This window comes from Desmodus rotundus, chromosome 13 (assembly GCF_022682495.2).
Source record: "Desmodus rotundus isolate HL8 chromosome 13, HLdesRot8A.1, whole genome shotgun sequence".
Taxonomy (NCBI): domain Eukaryota; kingdom Metazoa; phylum Chordata; class Mammalia; order Chiroptera; family Phyllostomidae; genus Desmodus; species Desmodus rotundus.
In genome coordinates, this window is record NC_071399.1 from 22627751 (window position 1) to 22641520 (window position 13770).

Below are 13770 nucleotides of genomic sequence, written 5' to 3' on the forward strand. Positions count from 1 at the left end.
TTTGTTTATGCATCGCCATAGTCTGGACCCCTATAAATATTTAAGAGTAAACGTGTTCAGCAGTGAGATGTTGTTTACTTTTTCATCTATAAGTGTGAATATATGGCATTTCTGAATGTTTCTATTGCTCTTACTTTTAGAGTTGAGCTTCCTGAGAATCATTCACTCACCAGTGATACATTCATGAGTATGACATTTTTAATTTGTATCTCACCTCATAGAAAGAACTTTTACATCTACCAGACTAGAGATAAATATCCCAGGCTTTACATGATCTTTTTCTCCATCTGTCTGTCTCTTCCCTGTCTCTGATTTTGTTGGTGCGTCAGGACTACTGAACAAGTGAAATTTCTCTGTTTTCTGTTGTAAGTACCCCTGCTGTCGTTTCTGTTTGTCCCTGGGACTCTTGGCAGTTCCTCTCCCACCCTCCCCAGATCATCCCTCCATAGCATGTTGGCTTCCGTTTCTGAGTTTGACCTTCGGGTTATTTTTTGCATTTCATTTGCCACTTCGTGAGTCAGCTTAGCCTTGCAATTGTCTGTACCTAAAGGAGCGGAGGTGGGCCTTCCCACCTTGGGTGCGAGAGCTTGCGCTCCCTGCCTTGGCACGCCTCGCGTGGCGCTTTGATGCCCAGTGCTGGCTTGGCTCCCTTCCAGCAGTGGGTTCAGGGACTGCTCTGCTATTTAATGCTGGAAATAACTGGCTTTTTGATAGGAGAAGGCTGCTGGGTTGGAGTAGGGGGGAAAAGGGAGACATCATACTATGATTGGGGTCTTAGTGGACCAACCTGAGTTTGGTGGTGGGATGGCACTCACGCTTTAGGAAAGAAAAATCACGAAACAGATAATGGTTGTGCACGTTTTGGTAACATCTATGCTTGCCTTTTTTGTCCCACACAAGAATAAAAAATTGCAAATTATTATTATTATTATTATTATTATTATTATTATTATTTATTACTTTGTCAGAGTAACATTACTGAAAATTTTACGTTCACTCAAACAAAATTTGAACTAGTCTTTGGATCACAAATTATGTGCTAGTTTAAAAATAACATGTGGGTTGAATTTTCTCTAGTTCCAGCCATGACGTTCCTTTCTACCTCACTACCTAGTGGAAATGGTAACAGTTTACACAGATACTTTTTTTTATACTTTCTGTTGACCACAGTTAACTCTGTTAGTACACAGGTCTGGAGCTGTCTTACCCGACTTTTATGGCTTTTAGTGCAATAAAGAATTTTTAAAGAATCTGGTCGAGCGTGGTAATTTTTCTAATGAACGTCAAAGCCTGAGTAGATGAAGATCAGATGAACTGAGTGTCTCTAGGTGCTGAGGCTGCTCCCTGAAAGGCTTCTGATGGTGTGTAATTCAAAACTGTGCCAGTCATAGTACTGGTGTTTAACATCCCCCAGATGCTTGCGAGGAAGTGTTTTCAGAAAATGAACTGTAGTTCTTTGCTTGCCCTGTCTCGAGAGAAGATGCAGAGACATAGAAGGCATTCCTGTCTCTACCATGTAGATGTTTGACTTGTGTGGTGCTGTATGCCTTGGCTTCTAGCTGCTCACACTGCTATTTGCTCCATCTCATGGCTTGGAAGTGGTCAGTGAGATTCCAAACCAGCCTCGGTTTTTTTTTTCCTTCCAGGAGTGGCTGTAAGGTGAAGAAATATGAAACACAGTCTCTCGCTTTGGATGGGTGTTCGCAGGTAAGTCTGTGAATCACCAGAACACCTCTTAAACCAGTGGTCTCCAAACTGGCAATTGCATTCCCACCCCAGGGTGAGGGGTGGTGGTTAATGAAGACTTCCCACTGGGTGTTGGAGTACCCAGCTTTAAGAAAACCAATTTCTGCCCTGGTTGGTGTGGATTTTGAGTGCCAGCCTGTGAACTGAAAGGTCGGTAGTTTGATTCTTGGTCAGGGCACATGCCTGGGTTGCGGACCAGGTCCCCATTTGGGGGCCTGAGAGAGGCAGCCGATCAGTGTTTTTCTCTCTCTCCTTCTCCTTTCTTTCTCTAAAAAAATAAATAAATAAAATCTTAAAGAAAAGAAAACCAGCTTCCTAAACTGATCTGAAAAGTCCCCTAAGGACAGGGGGACCTTTCACAATGACCATTTTTCCCATTTTTTATTTTTAAAGTTCCTTCTCACCTCTTCTAAATCTTTCTAAGTGCATTACCACTGGGTGTGAAATCTCTGGGGCACCAAACCAAGGGCAGATTTGCAATACTGATACAGGCTTTAAGGAGACGTTTGGTTCCAGTGACTGGATAATGTTTTTTTTTTAAGTCGATGGTTTTCCACTCATCGCTTTCAACAAAATAGGAGCACCTGACGTTGATGGAAGTAGACTGGAAGAACCAGCTCAGGAAAAGGGATGGTGTAAATTTCTGACTGTTAAAGAGCTTGTTCGTGTCCGATTTTAAGTATATTGTAGGATATCAAATCACTAGAATAATAACTACATTGAATTAAGCAAGGTCAGTATTTAAATGATACAAGACACTATATCCTTTGCAATTATTTAAACTTACGCTGAAAAATTTTTAGATGTCTCCTAAAAATACAATGGGGTACATAGATGTTTTTTTAAATTAGGAGGTATATTTGAAAACCACTGCCTTGGACCACTTAAACTTCTTGCTTATAAATTTAGGCTAGAAAAGGTTAATTTGCCAAACCTCAGATTTGAATCACAAAAACTAGATTCTAGGAAACACAACATTTTGTGATTGAGAGACTCCAGTTTCTTCCTTGATCTGCACTCACATCTGTGGTTAACTCTTACCAAGTATCTGTATGGACTAGTGGCTGCTCTGAGGTGTCCCTTTGCCCCTGGTCTGTCCTCCTAAACGGTGGCCTCTTCTCTGTTGCGTTTCCCAGGATGAAGGAGCAGTGATCTCCCAGATTTCAGACATTTCTAGTAGGGATGGCCATGCTACCGATGAGGAGAAACTAGCGTCCACTTCATCTGGTCAGAAATCAGCTGGGGCCGAGGTGAAAGGTGAGCCAGAGGAAGACCTGGAGTACTTTGAATGTTCCAATGTTCCTGTGTCTACCATAAATCATGCGTTTTCATCCTCAGAAGCAGGTATGGAAGCATATCTTCATCTTTCTAATGTACATAAGCATAGAAATGCCTAAAAGCTTAGAGATGGAGATGCCTTAGAGAGATTAGAGAATTGGATCACCCGAAGGATGGATTTAGGATACTGATCTATATATACTTCGCTTCTTTACCTAGAAAAGAGATGCAAAGGGGTATCTTATCAGACGCCAGGGACATATGGATGAGTGTGGAGGATGTACAGAGACCCTAATGTGTGGGACTACTTGAAATCTTCTATTATTTATTTTGACGCAGCCACATCTCAATGTGTAGTGGCCTGTAACCATGTTGTGATTACGGTGCTCCTTGTTCAACTTACTGAGATAATAACTAACACTATAACTCCTTGCCATGTGCAAGCATTGTTCTAAGTTCTTTACATGTATCAACTCATCACTCCTTGCTAGGTATTATTTTTCCCCATTTTTCAGAGAAGGAAAGTGAGACACAGATAACTCGGCCAAGGTCACTTGTAAATGGCTAGTAGAGCTGGGACTCTGACCTCAGCAGCCGGTTCCATGATCCTTTCACTGCGGCGCTGCGGTGTGAAGACGTGGTTTTTGCCACACTAGACTGTCGTAAATTTTCCTGCTCAGAGATGAGGTCGACTGAAATTGACCAGTGGCCTATAAAGTCCTTCCTGATGCTCAAATAAGAGCAAACCTAGGTCGACTAACCTGTGCTGAAGCTTCTTGCTGTTGGACTCTTAGAACATTCTGGGGCCGAGGCCATCTTTCTAGGCCCCAGGTTATATCTATGGCCTTCAACTTGACTTGTGAAATATTTTGAACCATGCTCCTGACTACATTAAACATTATTAAAAACAGATCTACAATGTAATTTAATTTGGAGTTCTTCTACTTAGAATTTAAGAAATGATGATCTGTCATCAAATCAGGGCAGCAGGTGGAAATGGGGACTTTGTGAGAGTTACTCCCCTGTCTCCCCTGTGCGCCCAGGTCTCGGAGTTTTATCTGTAAAATCAATGTGCCAGACACTGTTCAGATTTCTTTCCAGGCCTCGTTCTGCTCCGACTTCTTTCCCAACATCTCATTTCCCGTTATACCCTCTTGTCCGGGTGTGCAGGCTACACTTCCTTCTTTTACTTGAAATACCTTTCTTTGGCACCTCCTATAAAAATTCTGCCCATCCTCTTGGGTCTAATTCAGACATGTCACTTGGCTCCTACTGTGTGCTTCATGCTGCCAACGCATTTCTCCTTTCCGTTCCTGTTTTGTGCTCTGAGCTACAGAAGGGTGTCTTTGATAAACTTCTCAAGGTTAAGGACTATGAGTGATTCATGTTTGAATTTCCTTGGGTGCAGGTGCACTGTAGATGCTTGTTGAATTATACTCTTCCTCACTTGGAGAAATCCCTGCAGCAGTAATGTAGGGAGCTGGGGTTCTAGAAGGTAGTATGTCACTGTGTGTAACTGATCAGCCATAGCAGGGAGCAAGCAGAGGCTGTGGTAGTGCAAGTGGGGTGGGGGGGTGGGGTGGACGGGTGTACTGGTGCTGTGAGGTGAATCAGAACATTTCCTGGGGAAGTCACCTTTGAGCTAGGTCTTGATAGATACAGGCATAGATGTGTACCAGAAAACGAGAACTCTCGCAGGAATGGGAAGGACCTGCCGTGGGGGTAGAAAATGCCCAGTAGCTCTCTGGGAGCACAGGGTATGCGGGAAGATGATGGGATACCGAGGAACTGGGCTTGATCTTATGGGTGTAGGGGAGCCTTGAAGGGTTTTTCTTTAAAGATTTTGTTTACTTATTTTTTAGAGAGAGGGGAAGGGAAGGAGAAAGAGAGGGAGAGAAACATCCATGTGTGGTTGCCTCTCCAGCGCCCCCTACTGGGAACCTGACCCACAGCCCAGGCCCTGACTGGGAATGGGACTGGTCACCCTTTGGTTCGCAGGCCCACGCTCAATCCACTGAGCCACACTAGCCAGGGCAATTGAAAGGCTTTTAAACAGAGTAGTGATAGTCACATTTGTGGTTTTAAAAATAACTCATTGTTGACAGATAGTATGCTAACATAGTCATTCGTTATGGCTTTGTGGGAGATTGTAGTCTTTAAAATTTTATGTGCTTTTCCATATTTTAAAATTGTCTTCAGCGAGACCATATTCCTTTAATTAGAAAAAGCGTAGTGTTGGGTTTTTTTAATGTTGCCTCTGGTGGTCGAGTGGGAGGTAGAGAATGAATTTAGTTTTGTGGGCATTGCAATTTGGAACTTATTGTCTTATCTGCTACTGCTACACTAATGAGACTGTACCCTTTGGGGCTGGAGTTTAGATTCACTGAGACTTGGTAATAACAGCATTTGGTGTTCAGATTCCTCTTTCTGACATAATCCCATGGTTCGTACATGGACACAAGGGGGCAGCCTTGCTGTTCTTTCTACCTGAAGACTCTGCTTTCCTCTGTGGCTAACTGCACTTCTTTCTTCTGAACATTTCGGACTCTTAACGTGGACAACACGGCAGTCCACAGAAAGCCAGTGCTCCTTTGAAAACCGGAAATGCGGTTCATGTGTTCATGGGTGTCACTCCAGGCTGGGGGTTTCCAAGTGTCCCCCGCTAGGAGGGAAAGGAACTGACTCCTTGGGATAACTACAGAAATGACTCTCTGTGTTCTAGGCATAGAAAAAGAGCTGTGCCGGAAGATGGAGAAAGATGAGTCTGCTGTGCCTGTAAGTTCCTAAGCATGGGAGGGGTGGGTATGCGGAGCTCAGGGTTTTTCAGCATTTGTTTTGAAAGCCGTGTTAAATCTTTAAGTAAATTCTAGTCAGTGTTTGGCGATGGGGGTGAAACATACATAAAACACAGCTTCTTCACTTGAGGGTCTCATAGTCGGTCTCAAGACTCCCAGCCAGCACCCCCAGCTGCCTCTGCTCCTTAGCCCGTGAACTGTAGCTAGTCGGAACTGAGATGTTGTGTCAGTGTAGAACACAGCCAGTTTTTGACAACATAGTGCAAAAAGAAGGGAAATAAAATGTCTTTAACTTTATGTTGATTACATGTTGAGATGATAATATTTTGGATATATTGGGTTAACTAAACTATATTAGTAATCTCATCTGTTTGTTTTTACCTTTTAAATGTGGCTTGTGAGAATTTGTAAGCTGCATGTGGCTTCGTTATGTTTCTTTTGAATGGCACTGGCAGCAGGTACAGAATGGCCACCAGCGCACCTGTGCTGGGTGCCAGAGTAGAGCAGAGTGTGCCTGGGGCTGTGGGAGCCGCGCCACCGCAGGTGTCAGGAAGGCTGAACCTGAGCTAAAGAAAACCAAAATTTTTTTTTAAGTTTTAGACTTACAAAAATAGTACAAAGAATAACTGTATATCTTTCACCTGTACTCAAATGTTCACAATTTATATACTCAGCACAGTTATCAAACTCGGCCAACACTGATACAGAGTCATCTAATCCATAAACCGTCTGCACGTTTTGTCAGTTGTCCCAGGAACGTCTGTCTGTGGTGCGAGATCCTTCGTTGCCTTTATTCTCATGTCCTTGGTCTCCTTTAGTCTGTCACAACTGTAGTCTTTCTTTCCTGACCTTGACACTTTTGAAGAGCACTTTTGAAGAGTTTTGTAGAATATTTTCAAGACTCACTGTTGCGCAGCGACCCTGGTTTTCCCTAGAGGAGGTGGCGTGAGCCGACGTGAGGGTGGCCGTTTGGAGGAGCCTGCGGGAGCCGGAGCTGAAGGAAGGCGTGTTCGTGGCACACAGGGACTGGGGAGCATTGTCCCCTCACGAGGGCCTCGCACATTAATGACATTGTTTCTGGACAAAATCACTTTTGCTTGGAAACTCATTTGATCCTCAGCATTTTGGGAGCTAGGCCATCTAATCCTAGTGCGGCCACGTACAGGCTGACACCCGGGTTTCCTCATCTGTCAGAGAGGGATGCCTCCCCTCCCCGCGGTGCGGGGGTGGGCTGCACCACCAGAGCAGTCTGGTGGAGCACCTGGGGAAACCAGTTCCTTTTCAGGTTTTCCAAGTGCTGTGGGAATGCTTTGGAATATTTTCAGTGTAAAAAGTAGCAAAAGGATGATTGAAGAAGGATGCATTGAGTGGACCAAGCATTGGTGCGTGTGCCTGCAGATTCAGGCGGTTAATCCCATTCTTGAAATAAACTGGTTGAACTTCTGGGTTCCCAGCTTATTCATCCATATTACAGTATTGGCAGCACCTACATGCCTCGCCAGCGTGGTGTGAGGGCGAAATGAAGTGATGGCGTGAAAGACTGGAGCGGTGAAGTGCAAGGCCAGTGCAGGGTGGTGTGGTGTTGACAGAAAAGGGTGGGAGAATGAAGAAGAAAAATGGAGAACACTTGTCTCTGGAGCCAGGTGGTGAGGAACATACTGCATGTTGTGATCTTTTAAAAGTAACCCCAGTTGAACTTCCTGAAATAAATTAATCTGTTTCCTTAGAATGTTGAGTCAGTGTTGCATAAAGAAATTGCGATATTCAAAACATTGAATAAAGAAATCTGCTTCACCTAGCATTTAGTTTTTAAAGCCTCTTGGAGCTCCAAGATGGCGGAGGAGTGAGCGGAAGCTACACGGACCTCCTCCCAGGACCAGTCTGGAGCTGAAGCCTCTCTGGGTTGCTTTGAAGCAATCTCATGCCCAGTATGGGTGGTGGCCAGGGCAGGTGAGTGGTGGGCGTTAAGTCTCCCATCTTGCTTCTCAGCTGCTCTTCTGCGGCATTTTTTACTCAGGAGTCTATTTTTTAACGAAACCTTAGGCGTGTTAAAAGTTGAGTTTGTCTGCCTTGGATGTCTCTGTCGGAGAAGTGGCAGGGGTGGCACAGGTGATGGGGTGAGCACACTTAGTGATGCCGATTGTCCCACTGCAAGGGCCTGAGCAAGAATTGCTTTGTGGTGTCTGTGCTCACTGTAAACTTGCCACCGGGACATGGGTCTCCACTGTCGGTAGAGAGGGCTTTGTCGGTTTGTGCTTTGTGGGCCCAGGAGGAGTGTTAGGGGACCTGTGGAAGGACATGATTGATTGATTTAGCAATTTAGATTTTATTTATTTTTAGAGAGAGGGTAAGGGAGGGAGAAAGGTAAATATCAATGTGTGGTTGCCTCTCATGCACCGCCTCCTGGGGACTTGGCCGGCAATCCAGGCATGTGCCCCGACCCGGAATCAAACTGGTGACCCCTCGGCCTGTAGACCAGCACTCCATCCAGTGAGCCACACCAGCCAGAGCTGATTTAGCATCTTTGTTAAACACATGTAAGATTACCCAGCTCAGGAAGAGATTGTCAGGCCAGTGCTTTGTGAAGGTACATTCTGTAGGCTTTTTACAATTTTGATAAACAATATAAAGGACTGAAGAATATAAAAAGTTAAATCCTAGGGGATTGGAAGAGGTGGCTGAAATAGGCCATGGCATTAATTCCCACCCTTATCTCATAAGAACTCTTGCATTTTGAGCCATGGGGTTTCTGGCACATGGCCAGGGGGAGGGGAGTGACCCAGGGGAGAACCGCAGGCTGCAGAGCCCACTCATCTGGAAATCTTTGCCACCCTCTGAGGTCTGATCTGGTACCTCCAGGTCAATATGCTGCCTCCCCCAGACACCACGCTTGTAACCTTGCAAACAAGCAGTCAGACCCTCAACACACGAGTGAGATGCTGAACTCGAGCAGATGCGGATGTAGTCCTTACTGTGAAAACTTTTGGCTTATTTATCAAGTTCCTGCTAAAGTGAGGGACATAGGAGGCCCGAGGGGGCGGGGGCTGGTTCCTAGAGTTCAGTGGAGTTGGGGATTCTAGCTTAGAATAATAAATACTCACAAAAGAAAGACTTTAAAATGTATTCATTTAGAATCAGAAATGTAACAGCAAGATGAAACAAATCTGTTAGCTCAATTTAGTGCATTACCTTCCTGCGCGCAAGTTACATGGGAAGCAAGATTATGAGAAAGCCTCTTGACGATAAACGTGGCACAGGAAGTTAATGGAATAGTCAGATGTCCAGAAATGTATCAGTTATCCACAACAAAATTTATCATGCCATCATTTCTGAGTCGGGAATCCTGGACGGCTTTGCAGGGTGCTTGTGACTCAGGGTCTCTCATAGGCTACAGTCAAGGTGCTGACCAGGGCTGCGGTCCCCTCCAGACTCACTCATGCAGCTTCTGGTACAACTCAGGTCCTCGCTGGCTGGTGACAGAGCCATCAGTGCCTTGCCACATGGACCTTTCCTGGAGCTTCTCACCATGTGGAAGCCTGAGTCTTTTTTAAACTCATCTTGGAAGTCACAGTCCCTGACTTTTACTATATTCTGTCCTTTTGAGTAAGTCCTTGGGGGTGGTCTGCATGCAAGGGGAAAAGATTGCACAGAGGACTAGTACCAGGAGGCAGGGGTCACTGGCGCCATTAGAGGCTTCCCACCACACATGGCCTCTGGCTGTAGTGATAGATCTGCCCCAAGACAGAGTGTGTTTCTGAGCGCACCTTAGACTTGTCAGCTCAGGGGCTGCCCTCCCCCCATGCTGCTGGAAGTGGGCCCTGCCAGCTGTGGCTCTGTGTTCCCCTCTTCTGTGGCCTGAGCCCAGAGTTTGTGTATCAGGTGAGGTCTGTGAAGCTGTGTTCACGGTTGTGTACAGTTGTGTGTGTTTGAGTACTTTCTAGAGAGAGGATGAATCTATAAAGACCCTGAAAAGTTTAAAAACCACTGGTCTAAGTGAACCTTGGCTTTTATGTTCAGTCTAGGTTCAAAGCAGATACCAGAGAACTGGTTGGTTATGATCAGTAATGAGTTGACCAGTTATTCTGACATTTAAGATTATTCTTGGGTCATTTTGGCTGGCTTTTTTGGGTGCTATTCGGTGAGCTTTTTTTTCTCCTTTATACAAAAAATTTACTTGTATAGGTAAGGGGGAAGTAGCCCCAAAAATGCCTTCTAGGAAGGAAAATAGTGTGCAACCTATATTCTTGTGAAAAATAAAATACTAGCCAAATGTGGCTCCCCAGAACCTGAGTTTGTGATGAAAGCAAGCTGGCACATCCCAAAGCGAAGTGCTGCCAGAGGGAACTGAGAACTGAACAGCGGGACGGACCAACACTGGGAGTGCCGGCACAGATCTCGCCTTCCACGTGGCGCTTTGTCAGGAGCAAATGATGGCGGTGCGCAAGCGTCGCTGAGCTCCACGCCAACACTGCAGAGCACTGCAGGTTCCCACGGTCCGGGCTGGGGCCGGGTCAGACACAGTCAGCATGTCTGCTTTCTTCGGCCTGAAAGTTAGTAATATGTTTTAGAAACATTTCCATCCAAAGTGACTACGTAGACACAAAAAAAATCAATATGTAAAAATAAAGTTTACCTTTTAAAAAAAATTTATTTATATGAACACGTCATCCCCAGAAACCCCTTGAAACATGAGCCATTAACCACGTATAGTTTTCTCTTTTTTGCATGTAATTCTTCGGCGACTGACCACTATGACCACTATGATAATTGTACTTTCTTTGTGTGGACAAGAAGAAAACTTCTCCAGGCTGTCTGTTAAACAAGCTGGGACACCATTGATAACCATTAGAGCAGGTTTTTCCTTTAGATAGCACTGTAAAGAGACTCTATTTTACTTTTTTAATCCTGCTGGGTTTTTTTTACTTCTAACATGTTTTTAAAGATTGTGATCAATGTAGTAATGAGGAAACTATTGAAATACATTGGGATCAAGAGCTGAAGATTAAACGCATTCAATGTCACGTCTCCCCCCTCAGGGACTGTTGGAGTCCCCGGCGGAGAAGGCCCCAGTGTCTGTGGCCTGCGGAGGCGAGAGCCCCCTGGACGGCATCTGCCTCAGTGAGTCAGATAAGACGGCCGTGCTCACCCTGATAAGGGAAGAGGTAAAGGCTTGCTTGTTCCATCCACTTGTCACTCCGTTGCTGTGTACAGCCCCTGTGCCAGCGGGCAGATCCCATCTCTGGCGGCCTGAGTTACCCAACCCTGGCTGGCAGTTCACGCGCCCTGCAGCCCGCGCAGCTCCTATAAAGGGTTCCCTGCAAAGTGCCACGTTGGTGCTGGGGTCCTGACATTGTGGTGTCCGGGAAAAAACTAGAATTTTGTATTCTTCTGTATTTAGCCTTGAAATGTCCAATTTTGCCCACTTTGTCCACATATGTATCTAAGTCACTGCCTTCATTTTATAGAGGATATGTGCTCATACATAAAAATTTCTTAAATTCTAGACTTGCAGTAATATAAAATGTTTCTCACCTTCATCCATTCTTTAATTCAACTCTCAGATGCCTTTATCATGTTTCCTGGACAACCTTTGTTCAAAATAAATCACTGCGAGGCCTCCGCTTGGTGACCTGGAAAATAGGAAAGACACTGTTGCGTAGTAGTGATCAGTCACCGCCCCCTTGGTTATATTCCTGCGCTGTATTTTATGTCTTTGGCTCATGTATTACTTGATGAGTCCACCTTTTTTTAAAGAAGGTGGAACAATTTTATTTTTATAATATGATGAGAGTAGTTAAGTACCTGTGACACAAGTCTTTAAAAAATAGCATTAGGTTGGCGAACTTAAAAAAACAAACAAAAATGAACTAGGCAAACAACTAGAACAGGAACAGAATCACAGAAATGGAGATCACATGGAGGGTTATCAGTGAGGGGGAGCGGGGAGAATGGGGTGAAAGGTACAGGGAATAAGAAGCATAAATGGTTGGTAAAAAATAGACAAGGGGAGGTTAATAATAGTATAGGAAATGGAGAAGCCAAAGAACTTACATGTACGACCCATGGACGTGAGCTAAGGTGGGGGAATGATGGTGGGAGGGAGGTACAGTGCAGAGGGGAATAAAGGGAGAAAATAATGGGACAACTGCAATAGCATAATCAATAAAATATATTAAAAATAAAAATAAAAATAGCATTAGGTTGGTAATGAGGCATGTCAGCTAATGCTATTGTCAAAACTTGGGAGCAGTGGTGAGAAGGCCCCCCAAAATCTCATAAATGAGAACGACTTCATCTTCCTCCTGAGAGTTAAACGATGAGATGACCCCCTAATGGATCAAAGCGCAGATGTGTTTAGTCACCAAAGCAGACGAGCTGGGTTCTAGGATCTTGAGATCCTAATTAAAGACACCAAAGTAAAAACATACCACTGAGAAAGAGAAGCACAGAAAAGTAAAATAGCCGGAGAACAACAGGTGCCCACCGGAGCCCTGTGCAGGGCAAATGGAGAATCAGGCAGTGAATTTAGAGAACTTCTTTCCCTTTAGCACGGGCGTTCCAAATAGGACTGCGGGTTCTGCACTGGCTAACACGATCCTGCCTGCAGCGAGCGAGATGGGTGCGTCTGGCTGGAGGCATTGAACTTCGGACCCCCTCTTCTGACTCCATTCTTGTCAAGCAATTAGAAATCTCTATAGAAAGGGAATATGTTGGTCATGCCAACTTCTGATGCCCCGATTTTGTGGCAGTTCCATTTCTCACCCTAACTAAAACTGGTGCACTGGCCCCTCCTTCGGTGCCGGCGAGTTTCTGTCTGCCAGGTGGCTCTGCTCTTGGTGTCCTGTCCCCATCCGTTTTCTAGGCCTACAGCGCTGAGAGACGCTGGGCTGAGGTAGCATTTACAGGATTTTAATCACCTCTTAGAATTTTCCCAGGAAATGTTCCACTTACTTTTACTCTAGTGCTACATTCCCAGCATCTGTGTGGCTGAGAGTTATTTTCCCAAATGCTTATGAGCATTATATAGATGTTGAGGTTTTGTATTCCCAGTGTAGACCGAACGTCCTGGGTGGACCTGGTTGTATGTTGTTTCAGTCTCCAGTCTTAAATTCAAACTGCGACGGATTGAGTAGGCGAGACCAGCTTTCTCTCTGTTATGACCTAGATAATCACGAAAGAGATTGAAGCAAATGAATGGAAGAAAAAGTACGAAGAAACCCGACAAGAAGTCTTGGAGATGAGGTAAGCTTGGAGGTTTGGGCTAAGGGCTGGGTACCTTTATGCATTATTAAATGTAATACAGACGAAGTGATGGAAGTATTTGCTTACCACAGAACCAGCTGTTGAGACCTTGGGGCTCTGCTGTTTACACCTTAATTTGTGATTGATAGTGTCTCATGAGCATTGCTGACCAGTTATCATATCCAAATACTGTCGTTTACTTTGGGGTGTTCAGAACATTACCAGCGAGCAGAACTCACTTAATTCTTATCTTTTGAAAAGACAGATTTGTGCAAAAATATCCATTTGAAATACAGAGTAATGAGATTTACTGACATTCAAGTATGGAGGCATTACAATACATAATACTTTAAAAAACTAATTATACACGGGAGCTTCAAATCTCATAACCACTAAATAGATTTTAGAAAGCATATTAATAGGAAACAGAATTGATTGACATTTTTAAATTGAAACCTTTTTATTTTTGGTGCTCCCTCCCTAGAAAGCAGAATTGAGAGTTGCATAATAACTGAAGATGGCATCAAAGAAGAAGGAAAAAGCATAAATAATTTACACACTGTACAGTCAGCATTTGACTGGTTAAGAAACATTTTCAATACGTTCACGCTGATTTGTGTCTCTTGTATTGTTTCTTTGAGCATTTACTGGGTGTAAGGCCCCATGCTGGGATGGCAGAGAGGAAGGGACCGCTCCTGCCCTTGGAGAG

At 44.5% G+C, this 13770-nt stretch overlaps 1 protein-coding gene across 12 annotated transcripts in view; it reads left to right on the top strand.

The window, feature by feature from the left end:
• The window catches only part of TACC1 (transforming acidic coiled-coil containing protein 1), a 97849-nt gene that overhangs the window by 71046 nt on the left and 13033 nt on the right, over positions 1–13770 (top strand). For 7 of the 12 annotated variants that reach the window (XM_045197223.3, XM_045197225.3, XM_053916865.2 and 4 more), the window contains 5 exons: positions 1647–1707; positions 2883–3090; positions 5747–5799; positions 10856–10981; positions 12985–13061. In XM_045197223.3, coding sequence (XP_045053158.1) covers positions 1647–1707; positions 2883–3090; positions 5747–5799; positions 10856–10981; positions 12985–13061 — 525 coding nt within the window. The remainder of the gene's footprint in view (positions 1–1646; positions 1708–2882; positions 3091–5746; positions 5800–10855; positions 10982–12984; positions 13062–13770) is intronic. The other 5 variants (XM_045197224.3, XM_024562807.4, XM_045197229.3 and 2 more) reach the window with 1 other exon arrangement.